A 13767-nucleotide genomic window follows, 5' to 3' on the forward strand; every position below is an offset into this window, starting at 1 on the left:
CAATAAATTTTCATATAAATCATTTACAGTAAAAATGTATGGTTACTTGGTTCACCGACAGGCATTAACACAGGCTTATTAAACATTCGAACGCACTGTAGAAAAACATTACTTGTAGTGCTTACCTTGCCGGTAGGAATGTGTTTTTTTTTTTACCCGAGCGTATCTATGGAAATAAGTTATTTGAAAAACGTTCGAAAAACGCAGACGTCAAAAAAAAAACAAAATAATATTTTTGATAGTTATGGAGGGAGGTGGGTTTGCGTGGGCTAGTGGAGTTCTGGGCAGGGACGGGTGGAGATAGTGGAGTTCTGCAAAAAGAAAGACAGTATTGTTGTATTCGGAATATTACAAAAAGTCAATAATTGGTAGGTTTTCCGTGACATTAATTTATTTTTGGTGTTCCGGACACGCAGGCTAGTGTAACGTATATATTTTATCTTGCCCCGTTTTTAAGAACCGCGCAAATTCTTACATTTCCGACAGTATATTTTGAGCAAATGATCGGTTTCAATCATTTTTGTTGCCAGATTTCGGGCCAATGTTTACCGACACTACAATATATACTGTCGGAAATGGAAGTATTTGCACGGTGCTTCAAAACGGGGCAAGAAGAAATACATACCTGACACTAGGAACCCCGGTATTGTTTGCTAAGTGTTAATAAATAATATTATTACCCTACCTGTGCCTGCGGTAGACGCCGGGAGACGAACCGGCAAAAATACAGTAAACTAAAATTAGGAAAACAAAATGTAATTAATAGATATGTTTTCTTCGTTCCAGTAAGCAACGTGATATAATATTATTTATACACGTTCGTAATATCTATAAAAGGTATAAAAAATATTAATTTATAAACTGAAATAACAATCTTGCATGATGCACGTATCTAATATGTTTAATATTATTTATGTAAAATGTGTTTTCTTGACAGGCGATCTATCCGCTATAGAAAATTGACAGGGCATTACGTTCGCTATCTCCTGGTAATATGCTTGATGATTCTACATACCCTCGAGATTGGAGAATGTTGCGTGGTGTTGGACAGCAAACATGTACCGGTCCGCCATTTCCTCGCCCCTGTGATGTCAATTCTAGCTGTGATCGCTGATCTGGTCTTCCACAATGCAGCCGAGACTAAAGGACTGGCTTCGTTTCTCGGAATCGACATCGGGTTCTGGTTAATGGCGGCAGTATGGAGAATCTTGCGAGTCGTGCATTTCTCCCACCTGAATTTGACATGGAGGGAAGCCATTTTTTCACTGGCTGTCGTTTTGGCTGGAGTTTTAATTCTCTTGGCGTTGAGTGATGCATTATCATTGTATGTTGAGGTAAGTGATCGAACTTATTTTTATTCTTCATGATTTTCTACTAATTAAAAAAAAACTCATTTATAAAAGCAAAGATTCTGGGATATTTATACGCACCACTGACTTCGCGATATAAACTAATTTACTATTGCGTTTTTATGTCGCAATAATAAACATTTTACTGTATTTATATGATTATTTTACATATTTACGATATTAAAAACCTATATGTTATATTTATTTAATTACACACATGTAATTTATTACACATTATTTGAGACATACATACATTATCTATACAACTCTAAAAAATATACATACCTAGTAGTAACTGCTTACATAATATTATTATTCGTTTAATTTGGAAGGTAAATAACGACCAATTACTAAAACTGAAAACACCTTTTTCTGTTTCGGCTCTGTTAACTTTTTCAGAGGTGGTATTCTGAATCTTCTCTACCCCCTAGAAAGTGGTTAATTTATGGATTTTTATTTTTTGAATGCGACCACACTTGGCTTCATATAATAGCCACAATGGTGGTTAAACTTCAAATTATGTATAAAACTGTTAAAAAACGGAATAGGTCCCAATAATGTTCTTACTAAAAATCGTCATGTTTGATTTCCCGTGTTCATGTTTATTTGAGGTTCAGGCATCAGTGCGGCCAGATATGAAACAAAGTGTAAACGCATGCAAAAAATAAAAATCCTCAAATTAATCACTCTCTAGAGAAGTTTCAGAATAGTACCCCTGGGCTAAACAATTAGGTCTTGTGGATATAACAAATATTTTTATGTACTAAATAAATCGTTTGAAGATGTATGGTATTTTTATGAATCTTTATAGCTTTGAAACATATTTAGCTTTAATTTTTAATGCACAGTTAGTCTCGAAATGATAAGAAATCGACACTCTATATTAATGTTTAAATGCACTAGTTTTATATTGATTATCTGATATGAAATATGTATACATGCAATAATTTTTTTTAAAAATAAATGCAATTTTGTTCAAATCGATAAAGTTCATAAAACATTTTACAGTTATTAAAACAACGTATTAGTTTAATTATAATAAAATATATTTAAAACTTGTCTAAAATATAATTTATAAGAAAGATGGGTATTCGCTTCGAACGAAACAACCCAGACAGAAGCCAGCTGTCATACTAAAAAACGAACTTTTCTGTGTAATGCCGACTACCAACATAAGGCGGGAAAAAAACTTATAGGTATGCTTAGAATTATCAGTAATTAACAAATAAACTCGCAGCTTTTAAATTTCATGTTACGTAAGTAAATAAATATTTAATTTTGTGTAGGTACATATGAATGAACACCTGGGATAAAGGGGTCAATAGGTTTGATTATAACCTTAGAGTAAAAATACGCCACTGGCTAATAGAGTCCCATACGGACAAACACCATTCGATGATTGTCAACCACGAAGTTAGCTACAGTTTACAGCAATACAGCGGGCCGTAGGTACTCCGGTCGAGAATTGCAAGCGCAAACCGAAACCGTCCGTTTTACGTTTTTTGTTAAATTAAAAACTAAACCAAACATTTAGAACGCTTTTGTTTTGTACAATAAGGCTAGGCTTCTCTAGCGAACTATTACTCTGATATTATAACCCTGTCTATTATTGTTATCCATAGAGTTATCTAGAGAGCTATAGAGCCCATGGACAGTTAGAAATCTAGAATCTATTTTTTATAATTATAGTTTATCTTAGAAGAGTGTTAGTGTGACTACTCGTATTATATTGCCTCTTTTAAAAAGTCATTTTGACTTATCACTTTACGAATACAGTGCGAATTGGGTGCGGTAAAAAAAAAAAAATAATGATGAAAACACCCTTATAGATAAAAAATAAATAATAAAAATTATTTTGCCATTCTGCGGTAAAGGTTGAGGGTTAGAAGCTACAGTGGAATCTCTCTCTTAATTTTTTTGGATCTTATAAATATATATATATATATATATATATATATATATATATATATATATTTTTTTTTTTTTTTTTTTACACCACAACAGACCAGACGGCCCAATTACATTGGTGAATTAGAGAATAGAAAACCCAGGCTTGAGAAAAATCACTTTTTTTTTGTGTTTTCCCCGGGAATCAAACCCGGAGCCTTCCGTACCTGAGTTAAGAGTCTGAGTCATTACACCACGGAGGCCGCCAAATCTTCTTCCTATACTGCGTTTTCCTTAAAATTTTCCTTGTAATACGATACGTACTGTTTTGTACATCTCTCCCCGGAAAAAATGTCTAAATTACTTACTATAGCTTTCTTTTCTTTTAGTAGATATTTTATATTTGTCTTTCTTTTTTGTGCATCTTATTTCTAGAAATCTAGTTTTATTATTGTACGTAAATAAAAAATATACCTTTAGATATTTTTTAAAAATCGATTTGTGCTCCCTTAGCTGGTGTTTCGGATTAACGAATCAAACGTTCGAGGTTCGAATCCCACTATAACCCAAATTGATTCCCATTTTCTAATAGTGAGTTCATAGAATTAAGAATAGTCCAGAAACCGCATACGCACATCAAACAGAAGGCGACTCAACTACTCATAAATGAGTAGGTTAACGTTTTGACCCATTAGTTTCTTTGTAAACGTCGCTCAGTACGCAACTCCTGATTTGAATTCAACTATGCCGTGTTGTGTCCTTTTAAAGTGTAGAAATACTGCTAGGATCTTAGGAGGAAAGAAACAGGATGAAATCACATTTCATGTGTAATTAGCAAATGAATGTGTATATAACAAATGCATTACTTAAAAGTTGAATTATTTTTCCATCTGTCAGATTGTCGAAGAAACAAAATGGAAATTTCGTTAGTCTTGCCAGGGTAGTAAATTTTTTTACCATACTTTGCTCATCTAATGAGAGAATTAATGAAAATTGGATCACGGATTAAACAACTCTGTGGTGGACATTTGACCGACATTATCTTCAAAACATCAAATATTATTTAACATGATATAAAAATATCCGTTTTCTGTAAATCAAAATTTGTTTTATATTTTAAGTTTAAAGTTCATTAATTCAATTACCCTTATTAAATGACCCTTTACTTATCTACTCCGTTGTGTCAATCAATATTTCCGCGTGCACAATAAAATTTTAGAGAAATTAACAGATTGGTTTTTTTTATTACCTTACATTTGTGTTATTATTTTTTTTCCCATCAAGCAACATTACGCTGCGACCTCACCAATGCGCGCGGCGAAAGTAGGGCATAGTGGGGGAATTATTGGACACAGTCCGATGTATTCAAATATGATTCTACGCTCCTTCTGGACTATTCTTAATTCTACGAGAGAGTTATTTGCAGCTCGTTGAAAATGGTCCCGAAATTGAAATGTTTGGGCAAATCATAAAAACACTAATATTTCATTTTAAAAAATGTAAAACGCAGGGTTCAAATTGGTAAACTTTATCTAATATAATATATATTGTATTAAGAATGAATCAAACTATTTTTTGTATTCTGAAATGTCTTCTACTGTAATTAATAATGTATTTCCAAGTATTCTCTTCTGAGTTTAATTGCGAACGTTTTATTTCCAAATACGCAATATTCGGCTAGTTCAAAGTCTGACGGGAGATTTATATTGAAGTAAATAATAAAATCTTCCCCTACCTTGAGTATCGCTTAAGACTCTCGTTAAAACGCGCCCCCGTTAAAATGTAGGTAACTCATTTCGAGACAACTCTGTATTGGCTATAAATTTCTAAACAATTATTTCCAAATAGTGTGTACTTACACAGAATCGATTGGTTTAGAAAAATATATCATTTCAAATTATTATGTTTAAACCTTAGAATACAAACGAAATAGCATTTGTGTTCTTGCATTTACATATATTTTCAAATATAGACATTATGTTAACATATTACAACATAGATGAAGAACATTTAAGAGAAAGTAATATAGAAGTCTAGGCATCTACAGGGCTTATTCTTGTTGTTCTTGGCTTATTCTTGGCTGTTCTTCATCTCTGTTGTAATATGTTAATGTGAACAGCTCCTCAGGGAGTTGAATCCAGTCGTTATCTACAAAAATTTGGACAAACTCAAAACATTGTTGATAAATCCACCTGGTCCATGAAGAAGTACAGAAATTGAAAAAATATTTTTTTTAGGTGTTGCCTAGTATGTAGGTGAAATAATTCAATTAGATGAATCCCACCCGCATAAATAAAGGTTTCAGCTCATTACCTTCACAAACATCAACATATGAAAGAATCACAAATCTTGACGTCACAACTATCAAGGCCAAACATGTCGCGTTTTTCTAGTGACGTATTTGAAAATATATTTTTAAAATTTGTATATGAAAACATTTCTCCACAATATCCATATTGACTTTGAAAATACAATTAATTATTCTAAATTCTTTTCATATATTTTTATCGGTATTTGTAGTATTTTAAATTTCCCTATTCTTATACAATACCTTAAGCAAACGGGCCAACCAACACATGTCTAATATCCAATTGATTTACTTTTTATTATTTTTTATATGAGAGTAGCAACCGAGTCGAAAACACTCGTCCAGAGATATATTTCTATTTAACAAATTAAATTTTTCCCACTTTGTGTTTTGTAGATACCTACACTCGTTTTAAATTTAAGCTTTCGCGGTTAGCTCTTTCTTTTAAGAATTATACAAAATTACACATCAAGTCTACGTAAAAGTAATTTCCGCCTAAAGCTTTTACCACTAATAATAGATCAGAAAATTAGTTAATTGTAAAGTCTATATTTTGTGACTATTAAAGCTTTCTTTTTAAACGAGATTACTCTATTTTTATTTACCTTTGACACGCACATTGCAATTCACTTTAACCTATTTTAAAAATAACTTTCTCAAGCAAGGGGAGGTTTATAAGCCAAATTTACATTTTAAAACCATTTCGTAGTCGCGGTGCGATCAGAGTAATACTGATATTTATTTAAATTTGAATAAGTAAATACATTTGCTTCAAAAGTTATATTGAAATTTTAATTTAAAAAGTTCAAATTACTTCAAGCATTTTCACTGCAAACGGTCACCTTAATGCTTTTTTAGGTTTAGAGAATCCTCGTCGCGCTTTTTCGATGTTTACTAAAGACTTTTAAAAATTAAGTACATAAATATATAACATAGTTTTGTAACATCTTTAAAAAATAATAACAATATTGTGACAATGAAACTGTGTAACAGTTATAAAAATGTTATCATCTGGAAACGAATTTCCTATTTATTGTTTGTCCATGATGATCACAACACTACTAACTGTTGACTGTATAGTTTATCATGCTTAAGATCCTGTGTTCGATTTCGGGTACAATAACTTTCGAAATTAATGTAACATTTTGAGTGATTTTTGGGACAGGCACCTGAAATATAATGCTTACTTATACTGGTCATGCTTTGTGAACGAGAGACGTGGTTACTATCTGACTATTCTATTTCGTGTTGTACATAAAAACACTTAAGATTTGTGTTAATCATCCACCCAGACGCTGAAGTCTTTGTGGGCATTTTGTCCAATTTCCGGAATAGCTTAATTTTAAGATGTATTTTTAAAAGTGTATTTTTGTAATGAAAATTCTATGTAAATTACGGTATAGCTTAATTTTAAGGTGTATTTTTTAAAGTGTATTCCGTAATAAAAATTCTGTGTAAATATATATAAATAAAGAAAATTCTATGTAAACAGTATGGAAAAATAAACAAATAAAAAAAAATAAAAAAAATGAAAGAGTAACATTCATTTTCATAAATGAAACCAGAAGGCGCGTAGAATCATGTTTCCATACATCCCACTGTGTCCAAAAGTCTGACATCGCGCCTGCGCGCGTGCGTGAAGTTCCGTGAAGTGGCCGCATAATGTTACCAGACTGCGAAGAATATATTATCAAAACACAGATATAAGATAATTTTATGTAATGTTATGTTATGTTTTACCACAAAAAATATTTTACTGACTGGTCTATAAAAAAATTTTCGTACGTTGCCTAGTGTGTAGGTGAAATAATTCAATTAGATGAATCTCACCCGCATAAATAAAGGTTTCAGCTCTTTAACTTCACAAACATCAACAGATGAAAGAATTGAAGGAATGTAGATGTTCAAATATGGGCAGAATGGTAAATGTTACACAGTGTGTAAAGTGGCCACATAAACCTGTACTGTAGATGCCTAGACTTCTATATTACCTTTTCTAAAATGTTCTCTGTTGTAATATGTTAATGTTAACAGCTCCCTAGGGAGTTGAACCCAGTCCTTGTCTACAAAAATTTGGACAAACTCAAAATATTGTTGTACTTTTATTAGGCAAACGTAAGAAAAACCATTAAATAATCATTTGGTAATTAAGTTAATTAGTACCGTTTAATATAATACTAAGGTTTATTAGTAAAAAGCCCGGTAAAAACATCGACTACCCTCGCAATACTAACTAAATGTCTACCTTGTTTTATTTAACAATCTGACAGACGGTAAAATAATCGAATTCTTAAATCACATTAATTGTGAATTCGTTACTTACACATGCAATGTGATCCCACCATATTCACTCTTAATTCCAGAAGTATTTTGACACTTATGGACGAATTTAAATTGGTAGTTGCGTACTTTTTAAAATATTTTTTTTATATGGGAGTTGCTTTATTATTTACCTTGCTTATAATATACAAGGTTTATATTTCAAAAGTGGATTTTTCTGCAATTAAATTTCTTTAAATTTATCTAAACTGTTGGGATCAGGAGGGATATACTAATGTGGGCCAATCAGGAACATCTCAGCATTTGCTCATGTAGAGAGGAAACCACTCAAAACTCTTCAGGAGAAGTCGGCCTGTTGGCAGTAGTCAACAGGCCCTCCGTTCCACTAGAGGAGTGTTCAGCATTTTCTGCCCTACTTTGGTTTATTTTACTACCTCTCGTGTGAGTTTTTTATTACCTATCACGGTAGTTGCGTACTAAGCGACGTTTACAGAATAACTCATTTATGAGTAGTTCAGTCGGCTTCAGTTTGATGCGCGTATGCGGTCTGGACTATTATAATTCTATGGTCTTTAATAATATTGGAAAATAGAATAATTCTCATATGTCGAAGTTGTCAACAAAATTAAAGCTATACCTTACAATATTTTTATCAAAATTACAGTTATGGAGTTTTATCAAGAAATGTCAACAAAAAATATCAAAATTATTAAAGTTATATTACACTTATTTGTTTATAAATTTGTATAAACCACTTAAGTTTTTTTAATTACACTTCGACCGGTTTCGAGGTTACTACCTCATCGTCAGGAATTTAACTAACTTATAATTACACGCGTTGCTATTTATATAATAAAATATTGTATGAAAGAGACTGAAAATTGAAAGAAAGAGAGAGAAAGAAAATAAAATAAATCATAACGGGAAGAGGACTCGAAGTTAAATTTAATTGATTGATAGATTATTATTTGAAGTTTTTGATTTACTAATTTCCAATCGTTTTAAATTATCTAAACGAAAACCATTTTTATTGACATGCAAAATTTCTACACCCGTTTCTTGATTAAATTCATGGTTTTCGGATATAAGATGATTTGCGAATTCTGAAAAATTATTATTACTCAGACATCTTATATGTTCTTTGATTCTAACTTTAAATTTACGTGAAGTTTTTCCAATATAGAAATTTGGGCAATTTAAACAATTTAATTTATAAATTCCCGAATGATTTAATTTATCATCCTTTTCTTTACAATTTGTTAATATTTTACCTATGTTATTATTAGTATAAAAAGCTAACCTAATATTGTTAGGTAAAATTTGTGCTATATTATTAGAAAATGAATTAATGTACAAAATTCTACGCCAGTTCTCATTTTTATTGGACATATACTGATACGGTCATCCATAAATCTTCTAATCATCCTTTATCACATAAACACTCTGCTTTCCATTCTATGATACATCGGCTTACTTCAATACCACTAAATAAAAATAATTTTGACTTAGAATTAAATACTATAAAGAGTATTGCTTTCAATAATGGCTATGAACTAAATTTAATTGACAATATTTTGAATAAAAAACTTAAATTAAATTATATGAAAAAATACTCATACAGTTCTCAAAATATTATAAGGCGTTTAATATATTTTTGAAAAAATGTTTTTGTTATTTTTGTTCCCAATATCCGCTGTATTTTTAGCTCACGTTACACAAGGATGCCTCTGGCTCGAGTAATGTACCGAACGCGGAAAAGGTTTCTGAGTTGCCTTGCTATAGGCACAACTTGGCGAATGCTCTCTCGCAAATGACTTTCTGGTGGTTGAATAATTTACTGTGGAGAGGGAATCAAGATCCTATCGAAATCGAGGACTTGGGTATTCTACCGAGGGAAGAGAGTGCTGAAGTGCAATTCAGGAAATTTTACGACGTTTACAACAAAGAGTTGGTAAGCAATCCTTAAATTATGATTTTTGGGTATATTCCGGTTTACATTTGTCAGAAAAAAGATACGAAACGAAAAAATAATAAAGTTTAAAAAACTCCTTTATATATAATATATAGTATATAATATATAGTCCTATAGGACCATTCAATATGGTATTTATTCTAATACTTGATGCTCTAAATTATAAAAAGTATAGGTAATAAATATTAATCATGATTGATTGATATCTTTTTCTATTCTCTTTAAAAAAAGGCGACCGAAAAAGCTATCATTGTGAAGACTGTTTTGTTATCAACAAAAATAGCGCAATTGTAATTATATTTTGAAAAATCCTTACTAACATATTTACAAATAATCTTCTGATTTATTTTGGGGATTGTTAAAATTGTAATAACTTACATCTTACACTATAGATCGTTTACACCACTAATCGTATTACGACCAATCAATTTTATAACTGTCTTTAAATTAAACCAGTCAATAAATAAAAAAAACCTCTGTTTATTAGGGATTTTTTAAAAATAATTCTATATAACACAATTTTGATACCAAAAAACTTGCATATTATCTAAGCTGTATTTTATCTTGGCGGGTACTAGTTTTCTCTTCTTTAGAGTTGTAATTTTTTTTCAGTATAAACTAAAACGAAATTGGTATATATGAAAATTTCAGGTGGATGCAAAATCTCGCAAAATAAATCCTTCGCTCTGGAAGTGCTTCTTGCGTTTTATATGGCCAAATTATTTTTGGGGCGGCCTGTACAAGTTGCTCGGAGACTGCGCCGGCCTCATCGGCCCATTAGGAATATCCGTAATTATAGACTACACAGTCGTCTATGGCACCAGTACCAGTGAGGTCAATGGATCCCATGAGGAAAGGAAATATTTCCTATCACTCAATCAATTATTCAGTAATGGCTACGTTATGGGTATCTTGGTATTCCTGGCCGCGATTGCGCAGGGTACATTATCCCAGTCCTCGACCCACTTGGTCAATATCGAAGGAATTCGATTAAAATCAGCTTTGCAGGTAAAACTTTTTCACATGTTTGTCAACAAAGATTTACACAAAAAAATATGCATTGAAATTATATTTTTTTCGTTCCGTTATTTTTATTATTTGTATTATTATCACTTATCATATTATATTCTTACACAAATCAACATATTTGCATTTTTTTAATATACCGTAATTACTTCTTGGTTATTTTTTTCCTAAAACATTTTCCAGTGATCTGACCTGGCTTTGGTTGACTCGTTACATTATTTTACAAATCGATACGCTTAGACAACGCACGTTTCCATTTGTATTTAAATGTAACAAAAACAGGATTTAAGATTATTCATCTTTTCATTATATTTTATAGTAGAAAATTCATCATATTCTGTAGTACCATTGTAAAAAAATTGAGTTCTTGTGTTTTGAAAAATAATTAATGGCCTACGGACAGACATTTAGTAATTTTGTGTACATTTTCTTATTTTTGTTATTTTCATTATTTATTTATTTTACTATCATTATTATTATTATTATTATTATGTTTTATTTTTATAATAATAATTACATTTTTTTAAAATTTTTACTATCATTATTATTATTGTTATTTTTTTTTTTTTTTTTATATAAATAATTAATATTATTAATTATTTTTTATATATGATTCATCGAATCTCTTCTAATTGTCAATAAAGAAATTATAGCTTTAAAATATAAATCAATAATTAGTTACATTTAAAAACAATTTTGTATATATTATACAGGTACTGTATCCACGTGATTTTTTTATATTCACATTTACTGTACTTGAAAGTGTATATTTTTATTAAAATCAAAAAAAAAAAAAATATTTATATTTTATATGACATTGCATGTTTTCATAAATTATCACCAACATATTTCATAGTTATAAAATAATTTGTATACATTGATTTTGATTTTTTTTTCCAGTCATTAGTGTACGACAAATGTATGAAAATGGCACTATGGTCTAACTCTGACACATTTACGCCGATGATTCCTGAAGATGAAACTATTTTAAAAACAAAATTGCCCAATGGGAAAGTTATACAAGAAAAACAACAAAATAACGCTGGAGATGATGATAGTGCGGACGGGAGCATGATCACCAATCTTATATCTGAAGATTCTTTTAACATAATGTCGTTTATTTGGATCGGACATTATGTTTGGGCCATTCCGTTAAAAGTAGGCAGGATTTTAATAATTGTTTTGCTAAATAAACAGAAAACGGCCTATTGTTTTACATCTGTGTCATTTACACAAACTTTATTTTTGGTTGCTTCGAAGGCTGTGGAACACCCAATACCCCTTTACTTCTGAGGTTGTTCAAAGTTTAAACTTCATAAATCATTTCTAGACATTTTTAAAGGTCATTCCTTTCAGAATTAATATTTTATTTAAACGTGGAAGTATTGCTTATATGTTGGATTATGGATCATTTTCTTATCAAAATGTTAATATTAGATGATTTCGTTTTACGTTTCTGGTATTATTTCAAATAAATTCAAAATACATTAAAAATAAAGTAATTATTTCATGTTCACCCAGTTAGGAAACAAACCAAAGACTCACTCAGTACACGTAACCCAATTTAAAAAAAAACGATAATAATGACTATCAAACAATGACTGACACTTTAAAATGTTCAATGTATATTATAGCTTACGTTCACAAAAAGGCATTATGCCGTGTACATCAATGAAATAAAATCGGTTTTATGGCTATTTAAATTTTATTGGCTTTTACTACCAAGAATAAGTAAATTATTATTAAAATAAAAACTTTGTCATTAGTGTTACGCGTTTATTCTATTAAAAGAACACAACTATAGTTTCGGAAGAACACTCCTCCTATCGACGGGTGATACAAAAGGTTATACAAGTTTTTTAAAAATAATTTTAAATTAAGTGTAGCGAAGAGAATGCCGATTTAATAAATAACATGAATAAGCATATTTCTTAACTGACCTTGATTCGAAAGTTTTATATAAAAAGTCTCTAGAACGTTCCATCTCAAATTGTTACTTCTTCCTTGAACCGTAAAGGCACTGTCCATTGGTCTTATTTTTTACTGTTCATATCTGTCTCGTTTTTTATTTCTTGTAGGAAATTTTAATCATTCTAATCTACTAAGTAAAAAAATATTTAAATACAATAAAACTTCCAACTCTTTTATAGATAGCAGTTCTCATGTTTCTGCTCTATCTGAAGCTCGGGGTGAGTGCGATTATCGGAGCAACACTTTGTATCTTCACAATGACCCCGCTTCAGTTTTACATCGGCAAGAAGATGTCTTTTAACTCCAAGGTGACAGCTGAGAAGAGTGACGTGAGGATGATGAAGATCAACGAAGTCTTTCAGGGGATCAAGATTCTCAAGATGTACGGGTGGGAAACTGTCTACGGACAGAAGATTCTGGAAGCCAGGAACAAGGAACTGGAATTCTTGAACAAAGAGTCTGTATATTGGGCCCTGATTAGTAAGTAAATTAAAAACAATTTCATATTTTTTTAAATATTTTTTTAAAATAAAAACCTTTATTAGCATAAATAAACAATTAACAATACATTCAGTAAAAAAAATGGGACACGTAAGGTTGAACTTGCCAAAAAAGAGTCTGGCTCTTGTGTTTGGAAAGTTTACAAAATAACATAAAAAGAAACAAAAAATGCAAAACAAAATAATATAATATAATATAATAATTTAATAATAAAATAAATAATTATCACTTACTATAATTTTATTACTAATCCATGTTTTATAAACTTTTCTGGTGCTTTTTTTACTATTTTAGTTTCATTTTAGAGTTTAGTTTCACATTTACGTAAACCCTTATTTAAAAATAAAAAATATTACAAGTAAATAAAATATATCACAACAAACAAAAGAGATGATCAAGATAAAACCGTATTATTTTTGGGAATTTTAAATGAAAATAAATTTTCCATCTAAAAAAATAATATCGTAGTATCT

General features: G+C 30.4%; 1 protein-coding gene across 1 annotated transcript in view; it reads left to right on the forward strand.

Moving 5' to 3' along the window:
- The first annotated feature begins 824 nt into the window (after positions 1 to 824).
- Sur (Sulfonylurea receptor) overlaps positions 825 to 13767 on the forward strand; it is a 41401-nt gene continuing 28458 nt past the window's right edge. Inside the window, exons 1-5 of the mRNA XM_088231696.1 lie at positions 825 to 1334; positions 9530 to 9775; positions 10448 to 10804; positions 11723 to 11980; positions 12973 to 13273. Of these exons, the coding sequence (XP_088087822.1) occupies positions 921 to 1334; positions 9530 to 9775; positions 10448 to 10804; positions 11723 to 11980; positions 12973 to 13273 (1576 nt within the window). The 5' untranslated portion in view covers positions 825 to 920. The remainder of the gene's footprint in view (positions 1335 to 9529; positions 9776 to 10447; positions 10805 to 11722; positions 11981 to 12972; positions 13274 to 13767) is intronic.

Source organism: Micrasema longulum, unplaced genomic scaffold, assembly GCF_059751315.1.
Source record: "Micrasema longulum isolate JH-2025_06_02 unplaced genomic scaffold, ASM5975131v1 h1tg000904l, whole genome shotgun sequence".
In the NCBI taxonomy this organism is placed as follows: Eukaryota; Metazoa; Arthropoda; class Insecta; order Trichoptera; family Brachycentridae; genus Micrasema; species Micrasema longulum.